The sequence below is a fragment of the Ascaphus truei genome, chromosome 1 (genome assembly GCF_040206685.1).
Source record: "Ascaphus truei isolate aAscTru1 chromosome 1, aAscTru1.hap1, whole genome shotgun sequence".
NCBI lineage: Eukaryota > Metazoa > Chordata > Amphibia > Anura > Ascaphidae > Ascaphus > Ascaphus truei.
The window spans coordinates 350800966-350825239 of record NC_134483.1 but is presented as its reverse complement, the minus strand read 5'-3'; the positions used below and the strand labels follow the sequence as shown (position 1 = coordinate 350825239).

The 24274-nt window shown below is 41.9% G+C and overlaps 1 protein-coding gene across 2 annotated transcripts in view; it reads left to right on the top strand.

Moving 5' to 3' along the window:
• The window catches only part of BANK1 (B cell scaffold protein with ankyrin repeats 1), a 562852-nt gene that overhangs the window by 148206 nt on the left and 390372 nt on the right, over window positions 1–24274 (top strand). For both annotated transcript variants that reach the window (XM_075609123.1, XM_075609132.1), the window contains exon 6: window positions 5344–5455. In XM_075609123.1, the coding sequence (XP_075465238.1) occupies window positions 5344–5455 (112 nt within the window). The remainder of the gene's footprint in view (window positions 1–5343; window positions 5456–24274) is intronic.

Sequence of the window (24274 nt, the reverse complement as noted above, 5' to 3'; positions counted from 1 at the left end):
TTTAAAAGTGTCTTTTTCCTAGGAGAGAATCATACATTTTGAAATAGGGACTTATAAAGGTGTCCAGATTCACTTTATATAGATTTCCTTATTTATTTATTTTGTGAGGAATTTGATGAATTGCAAAACATTTGAGTGAATGCTTACTTTCATTTGCAAAAGCAAATGTTTTTGTACATTTTTGACACTTCTCTAGTATTGAGCAATAATGGACAAAACCTTAATACAATTTTTTAATCTTGGCAAATTATGGACGTTAGCTGTTGGCAAACATCAAAACTGCCAAGATTAAATATAGTCATTTTCTTTTTTTGCAAACATTTAGCTGACAAAGTTTGAGAATATTGAAGAATACTGCTAATATATTTGAATACAAAAATTAAAAAGTGTGAATTATTTGACCCTAGAAATTGACAAATAGCCTTCAGTCAAATGTTTTGCAATGTCGCATATTCCTTAAAAGAATCATTTAAATTGTTAAGTGTTTATTTATGACAACCAAGTAAAACCATACAAATTTGGGACATTCTCTCCCATCACATTTAGGTCTCTGGTCCTTCTTTTACTTAATATATCACTACAGGTCTTTGTACAGATATGGTCTAATGCAGATTATCCTATACAGTATTGTCCTACAACAGGAAATCTAATTATAGTAATAAGGCAGTTTGATGACCAAAGTCACATGACTCAGACATTCTACCACATAATTTGAACAGGTTGGCAATAAACCATAAAATAAAAATACTGTCATGTGCTCAGGAGATGGCTTACCGTAAGTTTGTACTTGAAAGTACTTAGTTGAGTTGGGACATGCAGTAGCTATATCACTGTAGCCCCCTTTCCCTATGCTTAAAGGAAAACCCGCGGGCAACTATGCATGCTTCCGTAACTGTATGCTCACAGGAGGCCTGAGTCTCTTCTTCCGGGAGCCTGGGGTGAGCTCTCTCTCTTTCTCCGTGCAGCACCTCCACCTATGAGGGAACCCAGCGTGGGTGGAGTAACTCCACATAGGACACAATACCCTCCGTAATAACAATATACACCACACAGTATATATATATAACGGCTAGCCCCAAACAACCCTGAGGTGCTTGTGCACCTGTATACCGGTGTCCAACACACTACACTACCCTCCCTTGGCCAGATGGTGCATGTTGGGTACCTTCCTTGGTACCCAGGTGCAGCTTGCTGATGTGTGTTGAAGCAGGTCCCACGCAGCGGGGCCTCTGACAGCAATGTCTCCTCTCACCTAAGGTCCTGGTCCTCCACATGGTGTGAGCTCCAGCTGGAGTGTCTCACACAAATGTCCCTGAAACTGCGGGCTTGTCCCAGGCTGCTGTCCGTCCACTGGTACAGCAGCGCAGGGACTGATATAAGGGGAAGAGTCCCTACCTGGGGCCTTCTCTACAACACTTAACTGGTTGTGACTCAGGGCCTAGCTGAGGGCCTAAGGGGCAAGGTCTGGCCTAATTCAGGAAGCTACTGTTCCCTGGTCACTACCTTCCAGCTTGCCGCCTCCGTCAGCTCTGGTTCGTGGGTTCTCCGCCCATGGAGGATATCCTGCTCCTTCTGGCTGGATGCTTCTAAATTGGAGAAAGCTCCTTGAGAAAGCACCACTTGGGTGTGAAACGCGTGGGAGTTGTTTATGGACTATTACTATTTTTTGTATATGTCCCATTGAATAACTTTATATTTTTTCATAATTTGGGTTTTCCATGCTATTTCCGGTATCTGATATCCAGTTTGCTGCTGCTCTGTATTTTCTTCTTATTGATGACAATAAACAATATCCTCCACAGTGGGAACTAGTTGATCACAGGCAGCCAATATTCTTTATCTATTTCTATTTAGCATATGATCACATCATCTCTGTCCATACCTATAGCTAATTCTATTATGTGCATGTCAAGACACTAATAGGATGTAACTCACAATCATTTCCTATCGTTTATTTACCCCAGTATTTTAAAACAATATTTCTTCTAATATATTCTAGAATTATATATGTATATCTTTATTTATATAGCGCCATAAATGTACACAGCGCTTCACAGCAGTAATACACTTGACATAATAATATAACATAATGGGAATAGTAACTTGAGACAAGTAATATTAGGAAAATAAAATCCCTGCCCCAAAGAGCTTACCATATAAATGGTAAGTAGGAAGAAAATACAGTGATGTAGGAAGGTGTTCTGATAAATGTGTCTGCAAGGGGTCATGGTCGATGTATGAGGTTTATAGTATCAGCCACGTAGCTACCCTTACGCTTCATTAAACAGGTGGGTTTTAAGATGGGCCTTAAAGATGGCTAGACAGGGTGCTAGTCGGATATTGAGGGGAAGGGCATTCCAGAGGTGTGGAGCAGTGAGTGAGAAAATGTTGAGCAGGCCGCACATTCTTTAATGCATAGGCCTGTGCCAATATGCAAATGTAACCCTGCCTCAACTCCACACCACTCATCTCATCGCAAACAGATGCAGATGTTTCCGGGAAAGGGTGTAAGAAAAATGAATAGATAGATGCTGTCTGTCGCCGACATATTTTAGCACTGGTGGCGACAAAATAAATACTTTGCACCTGAATTTGTGATGTGATACATAGAGCCCTAGATGTTACATAGTTACACAGTTACATACCCCATGTAGTCCGTCACGTTCAACCTATGATACCTTTAGACGACAGATACTTACCCTATATTTGTATTTACAGTATTTTAATCCAAAGGAAAGCAAACAAAAAAAACATCCAATGATATCTCATAAGGGAAAAATGTAATTCCCTCCTGACTCAAAATAATGGCAATAAAATGTCTCCCTGGATCAACATTCTTCCCATGTTACCTTCATTGGTATATTCCTATACAGCTTTCCTTTCTAACAAGATGCCCAACCATTTTTTGGAGATATCTATTGTATCTGCCATCACAATCTCTATGGGTAATGAATTCCACATTTTAACTGCCCTTACTGTAATGAACCCTTTCGTTTGTTGCTGATTAATTTTCCATTCCTCCAACCTTAAGCAATGCACCCCTGTCATTTGTACTGCCCTTGAGATTAATAGTTATTTTGAAAGCTCCTTGTACTGTCCCCGGATATATTTATATAGTTATCATTTACCTCTTACACATCTTTTTATAATGTAAACAAATCTAAATTAGGTAGCCTCTCCTCATACAGTAAGTCAGATTTGCCATCCCCTTTATTAATTTGATGGCTCTTCTCTACACTTTATCTAGTTCCATAATGTATTTTTTATGAAGTGGTTCCCAAAACTGTACCCCACATTCTAGATGTGGTCTTATTAATGCTTTATAGTGGGCATAATTATGCTTACTTCACTTCCATCCATTATTGGAAGATAACTGCTGCGGCCGAGTTTATTTGAGCATTTGCCCGGTCTCGGCCGCAGCAGTAACAAGGCGCGCGCCGGGATGTGCCTGGCGCGCGCCGAAGCCGCGGAGGAGCGCCCTCCGATCGGGGCTTTCTCCCTCCGCTCGCCGGGTCCGCCGGGTCCCCCGGAACCCCCTGCCGCCGTCCCCCACACCGCGGGACACCAGGGCTCCCTCGGGGAGCCCTGGACGCGTGTGCAGGGGGCGCAGGCACCCGATGACGCGTGACCGCGCAGTGCGGCTAGCATGCCGGGGCATCCCCAGGCTTGCGGAGCTAGCCGCACTCAAATAAAATGTGCCGCCTCTGTAAGATCTTATTTGCCTTTGAAGCTATTACATGACATTGGGCACTATTGCTAAGCTGGCTGTCTACAAGCACTCCTAAATCCTTCTCCATTAGGGATTCACTTAATTTTCCCACATTTCATTTGTAAGTCACCTATTTATTCTTGTTTCCCAAATGCATAACCTTACATGTGTCTGTATTAAACCTCATCAGCCATTTACCTGCCCAAGTTTCCAGTCTCTCCAAGTCCTTCTGGAGAGAGATTACATCCTGCTCTGATTTTACTACCTTTACAAAATTTAGTGTCATCAGCAAAGATGGAGACTTTTCTCACTATGCCAACCTCAAGGTAATTAAAAAACAAGTTAAAAAGTAGGAGTCCCAGTACCGATCCCAGAGGTACTCCACTCACAACTTTAGCACAACCTAAAAAAAGCTCCATTTATGACAACTCTCTTTTGTCTATCCTTCAACATGTTTTCAATCCAGGTCCAATTTTCTTTATTTTGTACACTAACCTCTTGTGTGGCACCCTATCAAAAACCTTTGCAAAATCTAAGTAGACCACATCAACTGCATTACCCTGGTCTAAATCCCTCCTTACCTCTTCACAGAAACTATTAAGGTTATTTTGGCACAACGTATTCTTCATAAATCCATGCTGATTATAACTAATAATTTTGTTATCCATTAGGCATTCATATAAATTATCCCATAACAAACCTTCAAGTACTGTAGCTTCCCCACTATTGAAGTCAGGCTTACAGGTCTGTAGTTCTCCGGTTGTGATCTAACTCCATTTTCAAATATAGGCACCCCGTCTGCTTTACGCCAATCTTGTAGTTCTGAGCCTGTAGAAATGAAGTCCTTTAATATTAAATGTAATGATTTGGCTATTACTGAACTTAGCTCCTTAAGAACTTGGATGCATTCTATCTGGGCTAGGTGCCTTAACTACTTTAATTTTATCAAGTCTCAGTTAACCCATTGTTTGTTAACATAGAGGCTGTGGCTTCCTCCTGCGGTACTACTTTTGCAATTGATTCCTCCCTGGCAAATACAAAGGCAAAGAATGTGTTTAATACCTCTGCTTTTTCCTTATCTCCAATAACCTGCCTGCCCATGTCACACTAAAAGGGTCCTACATTTTCTTTTCTAATATTTTTGTTATTAAGTTACATAAATAACTTTTTAGGGTTGATCTTTCAATTATGATCCTTTTTAATTTTCAATTTTTGCTAATTTGATTGCCTTTTTGCAACTTTTGTTGCATTTTTTATAATTCTGATATGAGAGCTCTGACTCTTCTGACTTTGAATCTAAACGCCTGCCTCTTCTTTTCCATTTCTTCCCCTACCTGTTTATTTAGCCACATTTCTTTAGACTTGTTTCTTTTATTTTTGTTATATTTGTTATGATGTGTACGTAGTAATATATTGCTTATTTCATAACTCCTTTATTATTCATTATCATGACAAATGTTCTTTTTTAATTCTAATACTATGTGAACTTTGTAATATGCATATTTAGTGTTGTTATACACAGGAAACATTATTAGACAAAGTAGTTATAAATTAATTAAATATTTTGTTTAAAAAAAAGAGGAACTTTACAATTAATCTACTAAAAAACAACGAAATCTTCCTTTTATTTTCAGGCCTTTAACGTATATTCCTTGGAAGAGCTTGATTTTGTATTGGCAAAATCACTACAGAGCAAGATGTCTTCTTGTGAATTCAACCTTCATGAAATTAACCAACATACAGACAGTAAGTAGCTTTTCTTCAGCCATTTAGATGACGTTTTATGCAACAACAAAAAGCATATACTGTAGTACAGTGGTAACTTGTGGTTATATATGCACAATCCTCACAGAACCCAGAGTGAGTTTAAATAGTTACATTAGAAGCTGCCTTATCATATCTGGGTGTGTCAGCCTATTCTCTGATTTGTTCTACCTTTGTCATGAAAGAACAAAAAGAGAGTACTACTGTATATAATAGATAAATTATCTAGTGTAGAAAATGTTTTCTGATAATTGTATAATAATTGTTAGTCTGCCAAAACACAGTTACAGTAAGTAACTGGAAGCTTCCTTAGCAAGACATTCTAGAATGACTTAGTCATTTTGAAGTTTCTCAGTAGTTAATCAATTCTGCACACAATCACAAAATATTTCTAAATCATTATTAGAATCTACACATTTCTGTCATCCTGCATTTAAAGCTCTACTGCATGAACCTCTCTTCTTATGCTGTGATTATTACAATATTTCTAATTGGCCTACCTATTGGTACAGTAGTAGAATAGTCTGACTATAAATTAGATCATTGATTCACCCCTCCATAATTTACTGTTCTGACTTCCCATGAATTCCCAAATCAGAGACAAAATCTTTCTCTCCTTCAAATCCCCAGTGCTTCCCTCTATGCTTAAAGAAGACCCCTCTCTACCCCATTTGTCTATAGCAGTATTTTTCAACCAGGGTTTCTAGGAACCCTTGGGTTCCCAAGACATCCCTAAAGGGTTCCCTGTAATTTTCTGGTCATTTGAATATTGCATCAAATACAAAATAATTTAACAATGCATCTGATCACAGAATTGCTATTATAGATGTTTGGGAGGTTCCTCAGAATTTCACTTAGGGTTCTTTAACCAAAAAAAGGTTGGAAACCACTGGTCTATAGTTTTATCATACTTTAAGCCTTTCATACTTACTGTAGCCTGTCTGTCAAACTCTGTCTGGTCATCTTGTACTCTTGTTCAAACAGCTACTTTTTAAAGAAGGGATTTCATGAAAATGTCAGTAAGTGAAACTTTAACTGAACCCACTTAGAAGGATACATAATGCATTATTTATAGCTACTGTGTCTGTATGTCTCATTTATTTGAGTGGGACAATAATGAACTTATCCTTATGTTAACTTACATGTTAAAATGCTATTATCCCAGTACCATATCGGTAGTTAACCCATATTTTAAATTGCCTACATGTAAAACACTGCCTACATGTGTGAACACTGAATACAAATCACATCATAACAATATCAATACATATGTATATGTGGATGTAAGTATAAATATAAACAGCCTCACTTCTTTTACTTTAAAAGATGAAAAATTAAAGCTTACAATGTGCAACTCTGCATGAGTAGATGCTTTTTTCTAAATGTCGTCAATATTCTCCATTATTCGCCAATTATTTGTGAAAGGTGGTACCAACAAGGTGCTATTTAAGAACTTTATTCAGATATGCAGATTGCATTTCATGCCAGAGTTTCATTTGCTTTAAAAATATATATTGGCATTCACGAAAGTTCTAAATTCACCAAATGTATGAACTTGTGCATAGGTTTCACCCATCTGTATTAATAATTGCTGTAGTCAAAAATAACACAAAATGATGTGAACATGACTATACAGATATACACAAGGGATTTAGAAAGCCAATTGTGTATATTGTATGTGAACAGTGTTAAGAGAGACAACTTTAACTTTCTTATCTAAATGAGGTCAAATTGGTGAACAACGCTAAATTCCAACTAATGGCTCAGTGGAAAACTGTAAAAATGTTGCTACGGGCAGAAAATGTTTCTATCAAAACTTGTTATGTAATGAATCGGCTGAGAAGTTAGGAGAGTTAAATGGTTGGGAAATCATTGCTTTGAATAGCTTTCTGAAAATAGCTACTGAGCATATGTTTGTTTTTCTGTGCTGATGCAAAAGACATAGGTTTATAAGGTCAACAGTAGTAATTAAATGTAATCATAGTGTTAGAATCTGAGTAACAAATGTAAATACTGTCCATTCACTAAGTGGAAACAGCAGGGACATGGGCAAGCGTATTGCTTATGTACATTTTGTATAATAAGGAAACTACATGTGTTAGTTGTGATTTCCTAAGGGAAAACATTAGATTTTGTTTTTAGACATGAATGTGCCGCTTATGAAACGATCCATTAAAGGTGTATTTAAAACACAAGGATCAAAGTCATCTAGTGGTACAGTATGTTTAATAGGTTAAAATGAGTTGCCTTTAAAAGGTATGTATCTTTTGGAGATAGGAAATGAATATACAGAATGAATATAGATACTACGGTATACTTTTTCCCACCTCCAGATCTTAGCATGCATTTTTGGCAGTAACTAACTTGAAGATTTTATGAGGAAGTTATGCTGCCGCGTGAGCGCTTGTCACAATAAATCACATTTTGTGTTCGTTATGGAGTCACCCTGCTTTCTATTCTTTTTGTACAATGTTAGTGTACCTGGCAATACACTGAAGCTAGCAGCACCCAAGCATACTTTGCTTAAACAACATTCCCTTAGCATATGGTATGTGTCAAAAGTAGTCTCGAGGAAAACTATATGATAGATCCTTCAGTGCTGTACTAGTATTAGTAAACATTAAAATGATACCTCTCCGAGTATATACTGTTGGTATCCATTTACACATGGTTACTTAAATAATGGGATGATGTCCTTGATCTTTTTTTATTTATATTGTCCAGTTGCCCAGTGCATTTGTGGTTACATTTAGATTTAGTAATCAATGCAAAAAGGTTTATAATCCCCTTAACATTCTCTTATGTTTATGCTAAACGTTTGTAACAGAAGTAATCAAGAAAGCTTGTTCATGCACCCTGTTTTGCGTATGTGCTGAATCTGGTAGTCCTTAATTTAATGAGTCAGTATAAGGAGTTGCAGAGATGTTGGCAGTATCTCTCAAATATCACTTTAGCAGCTCCTGTTCATACCCACTGTTGCCTGCAGGAGTGAAACAGCATGTCACACTGCTCAAAATGAAATCACTTACGTACTGTACCAACTGGAGCTGCACCTTCTGCATGTGACACAATGAGCAGCACAAGGTAGTAGTTCTCAAACGTCTCCTCTTAGACCACTGGCCACCCAAGCTATTGGGACTAACTAAAGCATCTACACAAAAGTGAATACGCTTATTTTGCATGTAAGCAGGTTATTGGTTGGCTGAACAAGAAATATGGTCTGATTTAGGGCCCTGTGCTTACAGTACATCAAGGCACTGGGTTACAAGAAACTTTAATGAGTCTTGATAGTTGCAGTCAGGCCCCTGTCTCATACAGCATTTTAGTTGACATGGAGCAAGCTCATTGTCATAATAACCATAAGCAGTTGCTGCCCTATTTCGGTGTGGTTTGTGTAATGCCTCAAAGAGTCACATTTGAGAATGACGGATAAAGATAAAGTGTCCTGTAGATGGTATGGTTAAGGCCTACAGTACATGCAAGAAACAACTTTTCTTTGCGGACTTGGATCCCTTAATTTACTGGGGGAGATGTATCAATGTATCAATGTAAAGAAAGTGCAAATAGAAGATACGAAAAGTGACGCACTGAGACGTAGAGTTTGCTATATCGCATTAAAATCTGTGCATCATGTAACTCCTCCCTCTCTCCTCCAATTAACCCTCCCCAAATCTCGATGACGCAAATCTTCATACATTGATGCAATGAAAATTATGCAATTTGTGTCAATTTTGCTATGATACATCTCCCCCACTGTCTGGAGATATTAAATGTGTGGCCTCAGCTGGAACCTCTTTAGTGACCGAGCTGAGGCCAAACTGATGTCCCGAGTACTGAATGCCCGGAGAAGGAATTTGAAACATTATCGCTACCTCCAGCAGAATTTAAAAGGCCTAGGCAGCAAAAAGGCTTATATTGCCTTGCTTTAAAAGAAAAGATGAAAGAGTGCTACAATTTTGAGTTCAAACGTGTATACCACACAAAACTGTTAACATAGAAAGAATTGTTACCAAAAGTCCATCGCGCATGCATAGAAGAGGAACTTGCAGGCCACAAAGCATTCACAGTACCGCCCTTGTCCGCGGGACACTGCGCGTGGCTGTGGGCCTCTGTGCATGCGTGCCACCACAAGAGAGGACTGACCCGGGAGAGGAGCCGGGAACATCGGGCAGGGAGAGATTGAGAGAGCCGCATCCCCCGAGATCCCGGTGCTGAAACAGACACACCCACACAGAGTCACACACACACACAGAGTCACACACACACACAGAGTCACACACACACAGTCACACAGTCACAAACACAGTCACATACACACACAGTCAGTCACACACACAACCAGAGTCACAGACACACACATGCAGAGTCACACACGCAAAGTCTCACACGCAGAATTCACTGTTAGTATAAGTACTGTATATTAGTGCCGTGCACATGCGTTTTAAGTCACACTTCTTTGTGTTTTGTCACTGAAATTTTGTTTTGATTTTTAATTAAAAACATCACCATCACAAATACAATTTCTGTGACAAAAGACACTTAAAATGCACAAGCTCGGCACACACACCCTTTTTTTCTTAAAAATCTGTGGATTACAGCTTTTATGCTACTTGTTGCTATTGCATTTTTTGTATTTACATTAGAAATGTGCACTTGAACCCATGTTGGGGTTTTGGTTCTAATTTATTTTTTATTTTTTATGTTTTGCTTGTGAAAAAACTAGTCAATTCATTTTGATTTTAAATTATAGTGAAAATGTGAATTTGATTTAAAAAAGTATAATGTCATCTAATATGGTGCTGTTTTGGCTTTCCACTGTATGTATTTGTGGTATTTGCAAATTATTTAACAAAAATCCTGGTGGTTTTTACAATCAAGTATAATCTGGAATGAAATGGATCATTTATGATAACACATATTCCATAAATAAGGATGCCATTAAATGTAGGATACTTGGACAAATGACATTTAGAAATAAATACCATTCAAATGTATAATCTAGCAGCAGGAGACACAACAAACTCAGCAGGAAAAGGTGAAGGACAAAGAGGTACATGATGTGACATTTGAGCTAACATTGACAACATGGAGCTTTTTGCAGGTGTTTACACTGGTGCCTGTTGGAAGAAAAGAACGCAAGTTTGCTTCAACTGAGTATCAAGAATGGTTTCCAAAATGTAGCTCAGATTTCAATGTGGTGGAAACAAAGCTGATACAGTATGTTTGACAGCTGAGGTCTGCCAGGGCATCTATGAAGTCAAACTGCTGGCTGATATCTTATGTGGTTCTCTCGAGAAACTCTGAATCTAAAGTACATCTTACAGACAACCTCCCTGCAGTACATTCATTCACTTGCATTCACTCAATGATTCATAGTTACAGTAGCAAATTGTTTGAGACGCGTTCTACATGCTAGTCTGCAACTGTGCTCGCATGACAGAGTTTTGGACTAGGTTAGTGCTGTCCCAGCACTAGAGATGGCAAATGTGTCGAAATTTGAGCCACAAATTCTTTGCGGTCTTTTGAACAAAATCGCATTGTGTCACAGATGGATATTCACAGGCACTTTGGACAGTCAAAAAATTCGCCCTGGTTTTTCCTTGGCCGTTCCTTTTTGCAAATGTCATAAAATCCACTGATGAATGTATATATTTTACATTCATTTGCAAATGTTAAAACATTTGATTAGCTTGCATGCACACGTTAAGCCCCTCCCACTGTCTCACTGTTGTTCATATTGTAAGGGAAGGGAGCAGGGTGTGGGCTGGCAGGCTGACTGGGTTAGTGTGTGGGTAGGTAGGGACTTTAGGGAGAAGGACAAGCATGCACAGGAGGTAACAAGCAGGGACAGCACAGGGAGAGTGATTTATTTTTTGTTTGAATTTTATTTTTGTTATAGAGAGTGGTGACATTCGCAGAGTAGGTTCTGCTTGTACCCCTCCTGTGAGACTGGAGAGTGATTTTTCAAGAGGCTCAGCAATGCAGGTAGAACAGCAAGATCAGCAGTGGATATACTTGTTGTTTTATGGTACCAGCCGTAGGAGTAGCAATAGTACTGTGGCTGCAGCCTCTGTAGTTGTGTACATGCCTCAGGAACCTGCGGCTCCTACTGCGTACAACCTGCTTGTGTTAATAATAATGGTAATAATTCTACCTCCTTCAACCTCACTCTCTGGAAGTTGCTCTGTCTTAGAGGAAGCAGGTGTAGTATTTAGGATTTTAAGGCTATCGCCTGTTTGTTGGAGAGTGACTTTCAGTTAGGACCACCTTTGTCATGGATTTCCTCTGTGTCATTGACCTCAGGTTGATTCTGTCTGTGTAGTGACAGAAACTGTTAATGCTTTCTGTGTCCAAGCCCATCTGTTTTTTGACAGCATGTGTTGTGTGCACAAGCACGTCAGGCTGGTGTCGGGGTTGCTGGAGCAGTTCCCAGTTCTAGCTATGGTCCACTATGATAGGTTTTGAATCTGTGTCCCTAGATCTGGTTTCCATCTGATCACTGCACCATCTGTGTCTGCTATGCCCTGCACCTCTACTGCTGCTCTAGCGTGGGCACAGGACACGTCATCAGGTGGGCATGTATAGGTTCAAGAGGTGCAACCACATGCAGGAAGAGTGGGTAGAGTAACAGGGAGAACTTCAAGCAGTGAAGAGATTGTGACTGCTATAAGCCCGTCTGGTCCAGGGAATGTGTCAGTCGAAGTTGGAGAGGGTGACATGGGTAGTGGTGATAGTGACTTTTCTGATGAGCTTAGGGAGGAGAGTCCTGAAGAAGGTGAGGTGGAGGAACGCAGATGTGCCTCTCAAAAACCTCATGGTGGTAATCCGCTTTTCTGAGCCCTTAGTTATTTCTGCCTTTATAAATGACAAGCCCAGAGTTGGTAAGACAAATTCTTTGCATATGTATGCTGATAATACTATACTATATGCATGCAGTCTAAACCTCTGTGACCTGGGAAATGTAATCCAATCTGATTTTTCAAAGGCTGAAAACGGGATCATCCATGTTTTTAAACACTGACAAAACCGTAGCTATGGTATTTGGGAGTAAGAATATATTTTGTAAGCTTCCCATGACTGAGCTACTGATTAGAACCAGCTCTTACACTAATCTTGCCTCAGTTCCTAGTTTTAAATATTTGGGTATGTCGCTTGACTACAACTTAACATTTGGTTTGCATATAGAAAAACTGTGATGTATTTTAATCAAGTATCTTTGATACTATTGGTGGTTACTTCACTTCCTGTTTAAATGTGGTGCCGTCTTTGGCTATATACTGTATGAGTGTTTTGTATTGTTATTTGTACCTGATGAAAGGTCCTGTGTGGACCTGAAACATTGTTGTTTTCTTTATTGTATTTAAAATAAATTGAAGCAGATGTCCAACATTTTGTTAATAGAGCTTTACTTTATTTACTGGGGAATAATCTTTTTTTCTATTTTGCACATAGAAAAGCTGACGTCAAAATCTATCACAAACTGGATGTATATATTTATTTATATAGCCCCATTAATGTACATAGCGCTTCACATGAATATTTTCTAGAAATAAATCCTGACTAAGTGCATTGGTCACAAAGCGCATTGCACAGCAGATACTAATGCCAATTATTGACTATGGGGATATAGTGTATGGTACAGCGTGCCAAATTCACCTCTGCAAACTTTACATTCTTTACCACTCAATATGCATTTTTGCCTTACTATCTAACTTTAACACCCACCATTGTGATATGTTATTTGGACTAAGTTAGCTATCCCTTGAGTACAGACACAACGTACATCTTTCTTTTATCCCCTTAAAATACGTTCTGAACACGTTACCCAATTATCTGAGCAGACTTCTCATCCCTTCTGTACACAGCATTTATCTCCTTAGATATGCCTCCAGAAACCTGCTTATAGTCTTAGGGTTCGATAAAGAATCTTGTCGCTCTCTTCCTTCTCATACCAATCCCCCCTACTACTGGAACAATGTATCATCCAAACTGCTTCCTGCGTTCCTTCAAACTTCGACTCTTTCCTACTTTAAACATGTTTGTAACTGTAAATTGTAATGTTCTCAACTTCACTTTGTGACTCGGACATACTTGAAAAGGGGAGGTAAATCTCAATATATATTTTTTTGCTTTAGTGCGTATACATTACTAATAATATGATGTTAATTTAGGTTAACGCTAGGTTAAATAGCCTCATGGAGCTCAGTGCAACTGGGCCTATGTTGTCAATATAATAACCTTAGTGTGCTCAGGAAATTTACTTGCAGCAGTGTTTCCCCCACCTTCTAGAAGATTCGCCGGCTACCATGTGTGTTGTGCTGCTGCATACCTGTTACTCACAGAAGACCTGAGATCCCGCTGGTGTTGGTGGGGAAACAGGACAGGCTTTAGGGGTGACATCTGGTTCCCCTTCATTCGTTGGTCAGCGCCTCCATCTGCCACAGGCTCCAGGAGAGCTGGCAACAGTCCCTGTGGAAGAACCCTTTCATACTGCAAGACTGCAAGCCCAGGCAGGAGTATATTTGATTACAGGAACATATTTATTCTTTTCCATCATAGAGTACAGCATACAGGTACCACTGCATACTATAACGCTGGTTACCAGCCTCAGGATGGACCCTGGACTCAACCCGCCAGTCATGGGCCCCAGAGGTCGGTCCTATTTTTTCCCCTACTCCCTGATGGAGCATGGGGTATGGTACTCACTCCCACTCCCCTATGGGAGGGGATAGAAGGTGACAGCCCTGCACACCTCTTCTGTGTGAGTATAGTGGAGTGCACACCTCTTCTGAGTATAGTGGAGCAAAGTTCACAGTTCAGGAGAGAGAGCTCTACACAGATCGCTTGCCATGAGGGAACTGAGGATGCAGTGTTCAGATCCAGCTCCACCCTGCAGCATTGACAGTCATTGTGGGCAGAATTAGTGCCTCCTCCCCCTGGTGGAAAGAGGAACACTGGTACACTAGAGAAAGGAATGGCCTCGGCTTTCACGCCGAGCCCCTCACAGCAGATGGGCGTGGCTCCAGTTTTCGCGCCAAGCCCCTGCACAATCTTGCTGAAAAGAAATTGCAAACTTTTGCAGATAACACGCGGTTCCCGTTTAGGCGGGAACCGCCATTTTGTATGCAATGTCCAGCATGCGGCTCCCTTTTCAGGGGTACCACAATTTTGCGTTGAATAAAGTACATTTTGCAGCTCCCTTTTCGGGTGCTGCATTGGGCATAGTTGCAACTCCTCAGACAGAAGTTCTGGCACCCACAGAGTGGGCGCCCTTCCTCAGATACCTGCCCACTCACACCGATGGATATAGTTTGGTGGGCAATAGTTTCTCTGGGGATGCATCAGGGAACCACCCCCACCTTCTTCATAGTGTGTTGGATGGGCAACAGTCTTCCCGGAGTCACATCAGGGAACTGCCCCCACCTTCTTCTGGTAGCCCAAGTGGACTGTAGTCTCCCTGGAGATGCATCAGGGAACTACCCCCACTTTTTTTCTCAGAATAGCCCAGTTGGGAAACAACCTCCCCGGCGACGCATCAGGGAGCTATCCCACCTTTCTTCATAGGATAGAATACCGCAAGGCAGCCCCGCACTAAGGTGACTGCCATAGTATACTGCACCGACACACTTTATTCGAGCAAATACCCGGTATGTACCTGGCAGATACCTGGAATGCGCCGCTCCTCACCTCTGACAAGCCCCGTTGCATTTGCCTTCCCAGCCTGGGTTCATGCCTGGCTGATGGGCGGCTGATCTGTTAAATGATAATGATTAGGATTTAATAGGCTGCAATGCTTCGCGTGTCTACCAGATGGCATAAATTCATGAATTGTAATGCAGTATATATATATATACTGTGCATTATTGCAGCCAGCGGGAATAAAATGCTTCAATCCCTGCTTGGAAAATACCTCAATGCACTCGGGCAGAAAACAGTCACAAACCTCAATACACCCGGGTATACCCGAATTCGTGGGACTAGCCAAGCTCGAATAAAGTGTGTCGCCAGTGTAGTGCAGCTCTTCAAACAGAGGGACCGACTTGCCCCTCTTAAGATGCCTGCCATCATATACAGCATAGAGGGTAGTGCAGGGCTGCAAGGCATAGACTCAAGTCCCCTACACTCCCTAAAACACTAAACATAAATCAGACATACAGGTGGATGGTGAAAAGGAGCATTTTCCCCCACCCTCTGGGAGATTCCCCGGCTACTATGTGTGTTGTGCTGCTGCATACCTGTTGCTCGCAGAAGGCCTGAGATCCTGCTGGTGTTGGTGGGGAACCAGGACAGGCTTTAGAGGTGATATCTGGTTCCCCTTCATTCTTGGTCAGTGCCTCCATCTGCCGCAAGCTCCAGGAGAGCTGGAAGCAGTCCCTGCGGAAGAACTCTTTCATACTTCCCCTGACAGACTGCAAGCCCAGGCAGGAGTATATTTGATAACAGGAACATCTTTATTCTTCCCCATCATAGAGTACAGCATACAGGCAGCACTACATACTATAACACTGGTTACCAGCCTCAGGATGTTCCCTGGACTCAACCCCCCAGTCATGGGCCCCAGAGGTTGGTCCTATCTCTTCCCCTACTCCCTGATGGAGCAGGGGGTATGGTACTCACTCCTACTCCCGTAAGGGAGGGGATAGAAGGTGACAGAGCCCTGTACACCTCGTCTGTGAGACCTGTCTCTCTCAAGGGGGAGAGACAACTAACTACATTTAGGAAGGGCAACCCCTTAAGTACCTGGGGGAGGGTCCAAGGTATGAGCGCAGTATTGGGCAGAACACAGGCCTTGTCCACCTCCCCCTGTCACTAAAGGAGCTGCTTACTGAGGGGGAAACCCCAGATTAGGCCTAACACTGCCTGCACTGTGCTAGGATTTACATGTCAGGCAGGGTAGGGTAGTAGCCAAACCAGACATGGCTACATCCTAAAGATACATTTTGGTCAAAATAAGATCCATATAACACATGCAGCAAAGCAGGAAGGAGACAGAGCAGGGAGAGGTCTAGTTAGAACAAGGACCAGCCTGCAAGTTCTGTCCAATTGGAACATTTATCAATGTGCTGGATTACAAGCACTATGATTGTGAGTACATACGATTCTTACTCTTTTATTTAGAGCTCATTGAGAGGTGTTACACAAGGAATTGGTGTCTTATGTTCCTCTATCTTTGCCTAATATTATATAGCCATGCATAATAATGGTATATTGCTTTCGTCTCTGTTGGCAGTAAGTCCTGGTAAGAACAGGTATGTGTTAGGAATGTGAGCGCACAGCGCCTCAGGCGGAGCTCACGCCTCTCTCCTTACACTGCTCAGACCCTTCCACTACAACCACGCAAGCCCCCTTCAGCTTCATCACTTACCCTTCGGCATGGTGGGACGCTCCACAAGGTTCTTCCTCCACGCTCTACGCCGCAGCCGTCGGCGCGGAATCGCCGTCCCGCGCGCACATGCGCACCCCACGTTGCTTCCTCTCATGCACACGTTGGACTTACAGTGCACACACAAAAGCCCTTGAACTTATCCCCACTCAGGCTCCGCCCCCAAATACCGCATGGTTACAATCTGGCTCTTGCTGAATGTCACCTGAGCTCTAAGAACAGCATCCAATGCTCTGAAGCTCCCTGGGCTCCTCCATGTACGCCCTCTCTCCTGGTTGGCTGTTCCAGCTTTATATACCCTCTCTGTTCTGTGCTTCCTCGCTCGTCATAGTTTTTGTATGGGTGTTTCACAGTGCTTGTTCTTTGATTCTCTCGGTTTTGACGCGGCTTGGCAGACTACCCCCTTTGGCTCTCGACTTCGGATTGTTCCTGTTTACGTACCTTCTGGCTCCCTTCGACCACGGCACTCATCTCGATCCCTCCATACGTCTCCTACCCCTGATCTCGGCAACGACCATTCTTCTGGAAAAAACGGTATCGGCAAGTATTCTCGCAATACACCCCATCTGGCCTGGCACTATCTAATACCACAACCCGGACACGTCCCTCGCTCTGTCGGTGTGTGTATTCATACCTGTCACCTCAGTTCTAGGGACAGGTCTGGTCTGCGGGCTACTCCGGCGTAACAGTATGCCAGCAGTAGTTATGGAGGTTTTCCCTCACCCAATGATGATGTGCCCTATGTATGGAGGGGAGTGGCTGTATGCTCTGAGTCCCTGGATAATGACATCAGGGATGCGCCTGCCTCCTGAAGTATATAAGGCACTACACAGTTAGTTACAATGTGTTCTAGCAGCTGTGGAAAGCTGTTGGGAAGTTGTATTGGCCTGCATAAGGGATTGTAGGAACACTTTGTGACCCTAGTGACGTAACTAGCGGTCCAGGTTGACCAATCAGCCTGTCTAAGACACTCTGTGTCCAGGGACCTGGCACAGAGAGGATCTCCCTAGGAGAAGAGGGAATCCCACTTCAATTCAGGAGGGCGTACCTGGCAAAGGGACAGCACGGAGAGATGTGCGGCTAGAGCCGGCAGCTGCATGTGGCAGTTTGCTACATCACCGTCTACAATAAAGATGACCTTGTTAACGATACCCCCACTGTGTGAGTGTGAAGTTACTCAGCAGTGGATGGCACCACCAAGAAGGAGTTCCTCACCAGGACCATCTCCTTGCGGAAGCATAGACCCTGATGAGGTGGAGGCGCTGCACATGATGTAAGTTGAACTCGCACCCACTACCTCAGCTACCTGTTCTGTTGGATATCCCCTACTAGCATCAAGCGGGAGACTCAGGAGTTCTGTTGCCTACAGGTGCACCACCAAACACGAACACGTAATGGGGGTTGGTTGCTAGAGTACCCGGGCCAATGTGAGATTGGGGGGGGGAAAACCCGTTACAATTACATGAGTTCCTATATTTACTTATGCTTTTTCAAACTTGCATACATGTTAGTGGCTACTGGGATGATTTATATGACTTTGATTTTTACAAAAATCACAGTGGGGGAAAAAAGCATAAATAAAAAACTGAGTTGAGGTTCATATTAACAATTTTACTTTGAACTATTAAAGTAACTATTGATTGTTGCAGAAACAACCTGCTGCAAATATGCCAATTCTTATTCTGTCAAGCTGTTATCAGCCTTTAAGTGCTTTTGCTCTGATTGTTCTGTTTAATTAACATTTTCTCTATTATTGATTGCTCATTGAGAAGTTACCTATTAAGAAATAGCAGAGTACTCAGATTTGACTATGTCATTAAAAACATCCGATGGATTATTTTCTCCAGAAATGTCTGTGTGTTACACATTTTTTAGCGATGCATTTCATTCTTTTATATTCTATTTTTCTTCATTTCTCCAAAGGCTTTCACATATTCAACAATAATTAATCTATTCATTATTTAATAATGTGTATTAAAATTACTTCTGCTTTAAAAATGTATTCTTAACGGTTTCTGCTTTATCTCGTTTTTGTTGTAGAACTATTAGTTAAATTAGATCATTGACAATTTGTTTCCCATGGGACTATGTAATAGTGAAATAACACATATTTTGTTCAAGTGAATATGGTTACGTTGTCTTCTACTGCTGGAAGGTATCTTATGGTGTATCACTGCTCAGTAAATGTGACCATCATGTTGAGATTTTCCCTGAGTATCAAGATGGTATTTCCCCCACCCTCTGGGAGATCTGGCCATTACTGGTCATGTATGGTGCATATACCTGCTGGTAACAGGAGGGCTGAGCCGTCCGCGGATGGTAGTGGGGACACAGGACTAAGCTTCTTTGGTTCATACCCTACATATCTTTAGCAGTGCAGGGCCTCCATCTGCCATAAGCTCCAGGGAACTGAAGATGATCTCCCACGGTAGAACCAGTTACTTCTCCCCCAGTAAGATCACACACCAGGCCGGAGGACAGGAACAGAAAGGATAGACAGCACTAAAAAAAAGGTGAACCGATTTGCAGGGTGCAAAAGGAACAAGGAGGACCCTATTTCCTCCAAAACAATAAGTAAATACGTAATTATGTTCCAGCACACACTGTCTAATAGAATAATCTCAAACGTGGGTATAGGCCAATAATGCAAAAAAAATTATTTAATCAAGAGAGCACAAGATATAATCATAATGGAATAAATGGATGTGAAAATCACAATAGATACATAAATTATATATATGGACAAACTACGGTAAGCGCAAAATAAGAAAGAAGAAAATAATAAAGATTAAGTGTAATGTAGGGGGAAGGGGGAAGGAGGAAGGGAAGGGATGGGAAACTGAAGAGAGGAAGGACGTGGATTGAATAAGAAATAATGAATGCAATAATAACACTCACACAGCCATATGTGTGCGACTGATATAGTTGAAACTGCGTCTGTCTTCTTATATTTCCTTTGAACTCCTCCTCCTCTTGTCAATACAGGAACCCTGCGGTGTCTCTGTATATACCTGTGCAATAAAAAGATAACCAGGGTTGGTGCCAATAGATTATGTTGACCGTGAGGGTAGATGATTGTATAAATAATGCAAATAACACTCACATGGCCATATGTGAGTGACTGCTCTTACTAATGGAGAGATCTGGATGGCTCAAAAACTCTCTGGACACTCCTATTGATTTTCAATGGTGTTTTGCGCTCTCTCATTCACTTATCAGTGTGGCGACATGAGGTGACAGATAGCAGAAATTAGTAAAATGACAATTTATTATTAAAACACAAAGTAACTGTACACTCACAGTATAAAATGCTCCCCGAGGCTTTCTTTAGCGTCCCGCTGTGGTGGTTTCCCGCTTCCAAATTCGGAGTATGGGACCGTAGACAGGCAGCTTCCGTGGACTATGGTGGCCGACGGCAGACAAAATTCTACCACAAGAACATATGAAATGCTTCATCAGGTTTTTGTGGATGTGGAGCTTGGCGGTCTTCAAATACTTGTTGCGTGATACTTAGTAATTATCTGATTAATGTCCAATTACATAGATATTTATAATAAGGAGCTTCTAATGTGCTAAAATAGTATAAAATTGATTACAATACACTGGAATGTCATACTATGGCCAGAAACAAAGTTTTGAATTTTCCATAATGAAAAATTTAATCAATCCCCATATAAATGACGAGTTTTTAGTCACACATTTGAACGGATTTAGTGGAATCAAAGTAATTAGTTAAAAAACAGTTGATATGATTTGCTAACACAATGCAAGTTGTAGGGCACATACAGAGTCCCATTTAGCATTGGAGAAAAGAAATTAGATTTATAGCAGAATGATACAATAGTGCAGACATATGGCAGAGCACTGGAATGTGCAGTGGAGTTTTGAAGTAACCATAGATAGTACACAAGAATTTAATTATAAAGATTAAAACAACTGGATCAAAATATTAAGTCAATATATTGATAGAAAATAATAATAATAAAAATACTGCAGATTTCTACTGAAACATAATAGCAACCCCAAAGGTGTGTTATACAGAGCAATTGAACATATCCCCATTAATTGGTGTGGGGGGGGTCGCTTCTTGAGTTTAGCTTGCAAAGATACATATTGGGTTTATAAATTGAAAACGTTGTCCCCCATTAGGTTTAAACATAGACATTGATCTAGGGGCATTTATTTGAGCATCAGTTTTTATTATGCCCATTATTTTTTTCCAGCAACCTGTCTATTATTTATACTTTTTAACACTTTTTAATAATTCATTTTTTTAAAAATTATTTTAGATCACTATCTCACCAATCGGTGCTATCGGAAATCTTTGTTTCTGGCTATAGTATGAAATTCCAGTCTATTGTAATCAATTGTATACTATTTCAGCACATAGAAGATCCCTATTATAAATATATGTAATTGGACATTAATCAGGTAATTACTAAGTATCACGCAACAAGTATTTAAAGATCGCCAAGCTCCACATCCACAAGAACCTGATATGCGAAATGCGTTGTTTTTCTGGAAGAATTTTGTCTGCCGTCGGCCACCATAGCTCACAGAAGCTGCCTGTCTACGGTCCCATACTCCGGACGCAGAAGCAGGAAACCACCGCAGTGGGACACTAAAGAAAGCACCGGGGAGCCTGTACGAACATTTTATACTGTGAGTGTACAGTTATGAGGATCCAGGGAAGTTCCTTTGTTAGTTGAGCAGCATCAGATAATGGAGCCAGTATTACAGTATTTCTAATTTAGTATTCCTTCTTCGATTTATCCTTTATTCAAAAACATGACGTCTACTATTTAGCTGTGGTAATACCTTCTACGATAAATATTTTTAATTAAATCACTTTACTTATTGAGGGCCACAGTTATCTTTGCCAAATATACAAATGACCCACAAATGTAAAATAAAGAGTAACAACACTGGGTAAAGTAAAAAGACATGGAAAACCACAAGGGGAAAGTGGGGTGGTGGTGAACAAAACATTGGGGGAGGGATAAAGGGGGGCAATGTTTTGGGTTATCAACCCCTTCCTCAGGCCTTTCCCTCAGGTCCAATGGGACCAAAGGTACTTCCCTTACCCTGTGTCCCCAAATGAGTATTGCAAACCCAAAGTAAAGCAATGGTATACTAATGCAAAATGCAGAAATGCAAACTAGAGGCAAATAAAGTCCAGATACAGCAAAAAAGATTTAAGTCCAACCAAAATAAGTCCTCAATAAGTGATAAGCCTATTCTCTCTCTCTCTCTCTCTCTCTCTCTCTCTCTCTCTCTCTCCCCCTCTCCCCCTCTCTCTCTCTCTCTCTCTCTCTCTCTCCCCCTCTCCCCCTCTCTCTCTCTCTCTCTCTCTCCCCCTCTCCCCCTCTCTCTCTCTCTCTCTCTCTCTCTCCCCCCCCCCCTCTCTCTCTCTCTCTCTCTCTCTCTCTCTCTCTCTCTCTCTCTCTCTCCCCCTCTCCCCCTCTCTCTCTCTCTCTCTCTCTCCCCCTCTCCCCCCTCTCTTTCTCTCTCTCTCTCTCCCCCTCCCCCCTCTCTCTCTCTCTCTCTCTCTCTCTCTCTCTCTCTCTCCCTCTCCCCCTCTCCCCCTCTCTCTCTCTCTCTCTCTCTCTCTCTCTCTCCCCCTCTCCCCTCTCTCTCTCTCTCTCTCTCTCTCTCTCTCCCCCTCTCCCCCCTCTCTCTCTCTCTCTCTCTCTCTCTCTCTCTCTCTCTCTCCCCCTCTCCCCCTCTCTCTCTCTCTCTCTCTCTCTCCCCCTCTCCCTCTCTCTCTCTCTCTCTCTCCCCCTCTCCCCCTCTCCCCCGACCGGGTGTTGCTGAATCAATACTCTCAGAGCTGCAGTAGAAGTAGGCAGGAACATGTGACATCATAAATGGGTGTGCTGTGCTAAGGCAGGTCCTATTGGTACTGATTGTGACCCAAGTGACCACAGAGGAACGTCCTTGTTCATAGAGAGAAGAATCTTCCCGCAAACAGGACAGGCAAACGGCAGCACAGCAATGGATGGAGAGAGGCTGATGGTAGATTTAAAAGTAGACTTTATTCAAACAGCGTGCTGTCAGGTCCTCTCATTGTTCATAGAGAGGAATTGCTGATCAGGATCCTGATATACAACAGCTGTGGCTGATTCAACCACCACTCAGCTGTACAGCAGGAGACAGGGAACCAATGTGAACCTAAATAACACTGGCTGGGAAGCTGATTGTATAAACATAGAGCATGCCCACAGATGTCAATGCGCATGCGTCCAGCTTCCTCTGAGTATCCAGCGTCCTCAGCTGTCAGAGCAACCATAATGATGCACAGCCACATTGTCATCATACTGAATCCCTAGAAGGCAGCAGGGCACAGCAGATGCACACCAAGAGTAATGGGAGATAAAGAAAAACATAAATAGTGAGGAGTAACAACATATAATTAAAAATGGGGGAAATACAATAAAAGTCAAAACTAAGTACTGACTGATATGTGTGCTTGATTTGAAGTGCTGGTTGTTTAAAGTGTGTGCAGTTAGAAATAGAAGCAGTTTGAACAAGGAAGCGGTTAAACAAGTATAGTGTATTGAAGTACAGTTTACTGTTAGTACTTATAAACTTCATAGTTGCTAGGATGAGCAGGATGAAAATGCCACTCAATGCACATCTTGCCACATGTATGTGCACTTGAGCTGCTGTTCCAAGAAGCATACCACTGTGAGAAGTGTGAGCGGGTGGTCTCCTTAGAGTCAGAGATTACTAATCGGAAGAGGCATCTTGCAATATTGAGGGACATTGGCAATCTTGAAAGGGAATTAGAGCTCACTGAGCAGGCCCTTGCTTCGACTAGTGGTGCAGATGGTGGCACTGTTAGTGTGGAGAAGGTAGGTAGCTTGGTTGCTGTTAGTGAGGAGCAGGTAGGTATCATGGTTGCTGTTAGTGAGGAGCAGGTAGGTAGCTGGGTGACAGTTAGAAGGGGAAGCAGGGGCAATAGGGAGAGGCAGGTCATTTCTGAGCTGACCCATCCCAATAGATTTGCCATGTTGAGTGAAGATATTGGGAATGTCGGGGCAGAAATGGCAAGGCTGGGGGAGACTAATTACTCTAGCAGCCAGGGGAATAGTTCCTCCAGCACAGAGGGGACTCAGAATGCTCAGATACAAAGAAAGATTGTGGTGGTAGGGGACTCCATTATTAGGAAGGTAGATAGGGCAATGTGTTGCCATGACCGCATGAACCGAACAGTTTGTTGTCTCCTGGGTGCTCGGGTTCGGCACATTGCGGATCGGGTAGACAGATTGTTGGGGGGGGGCTGGGATTGACCCGGCGGTCTTGGTACATGTTGGCACCAATGACAAAGTTAGAGAAAGATGGAGGGTCCTAAAAAATGATTACAGGGATCTAGGCTAAAAGCTTAAGGCAAGGACCTCCAAGGTAGTATTTTCTGA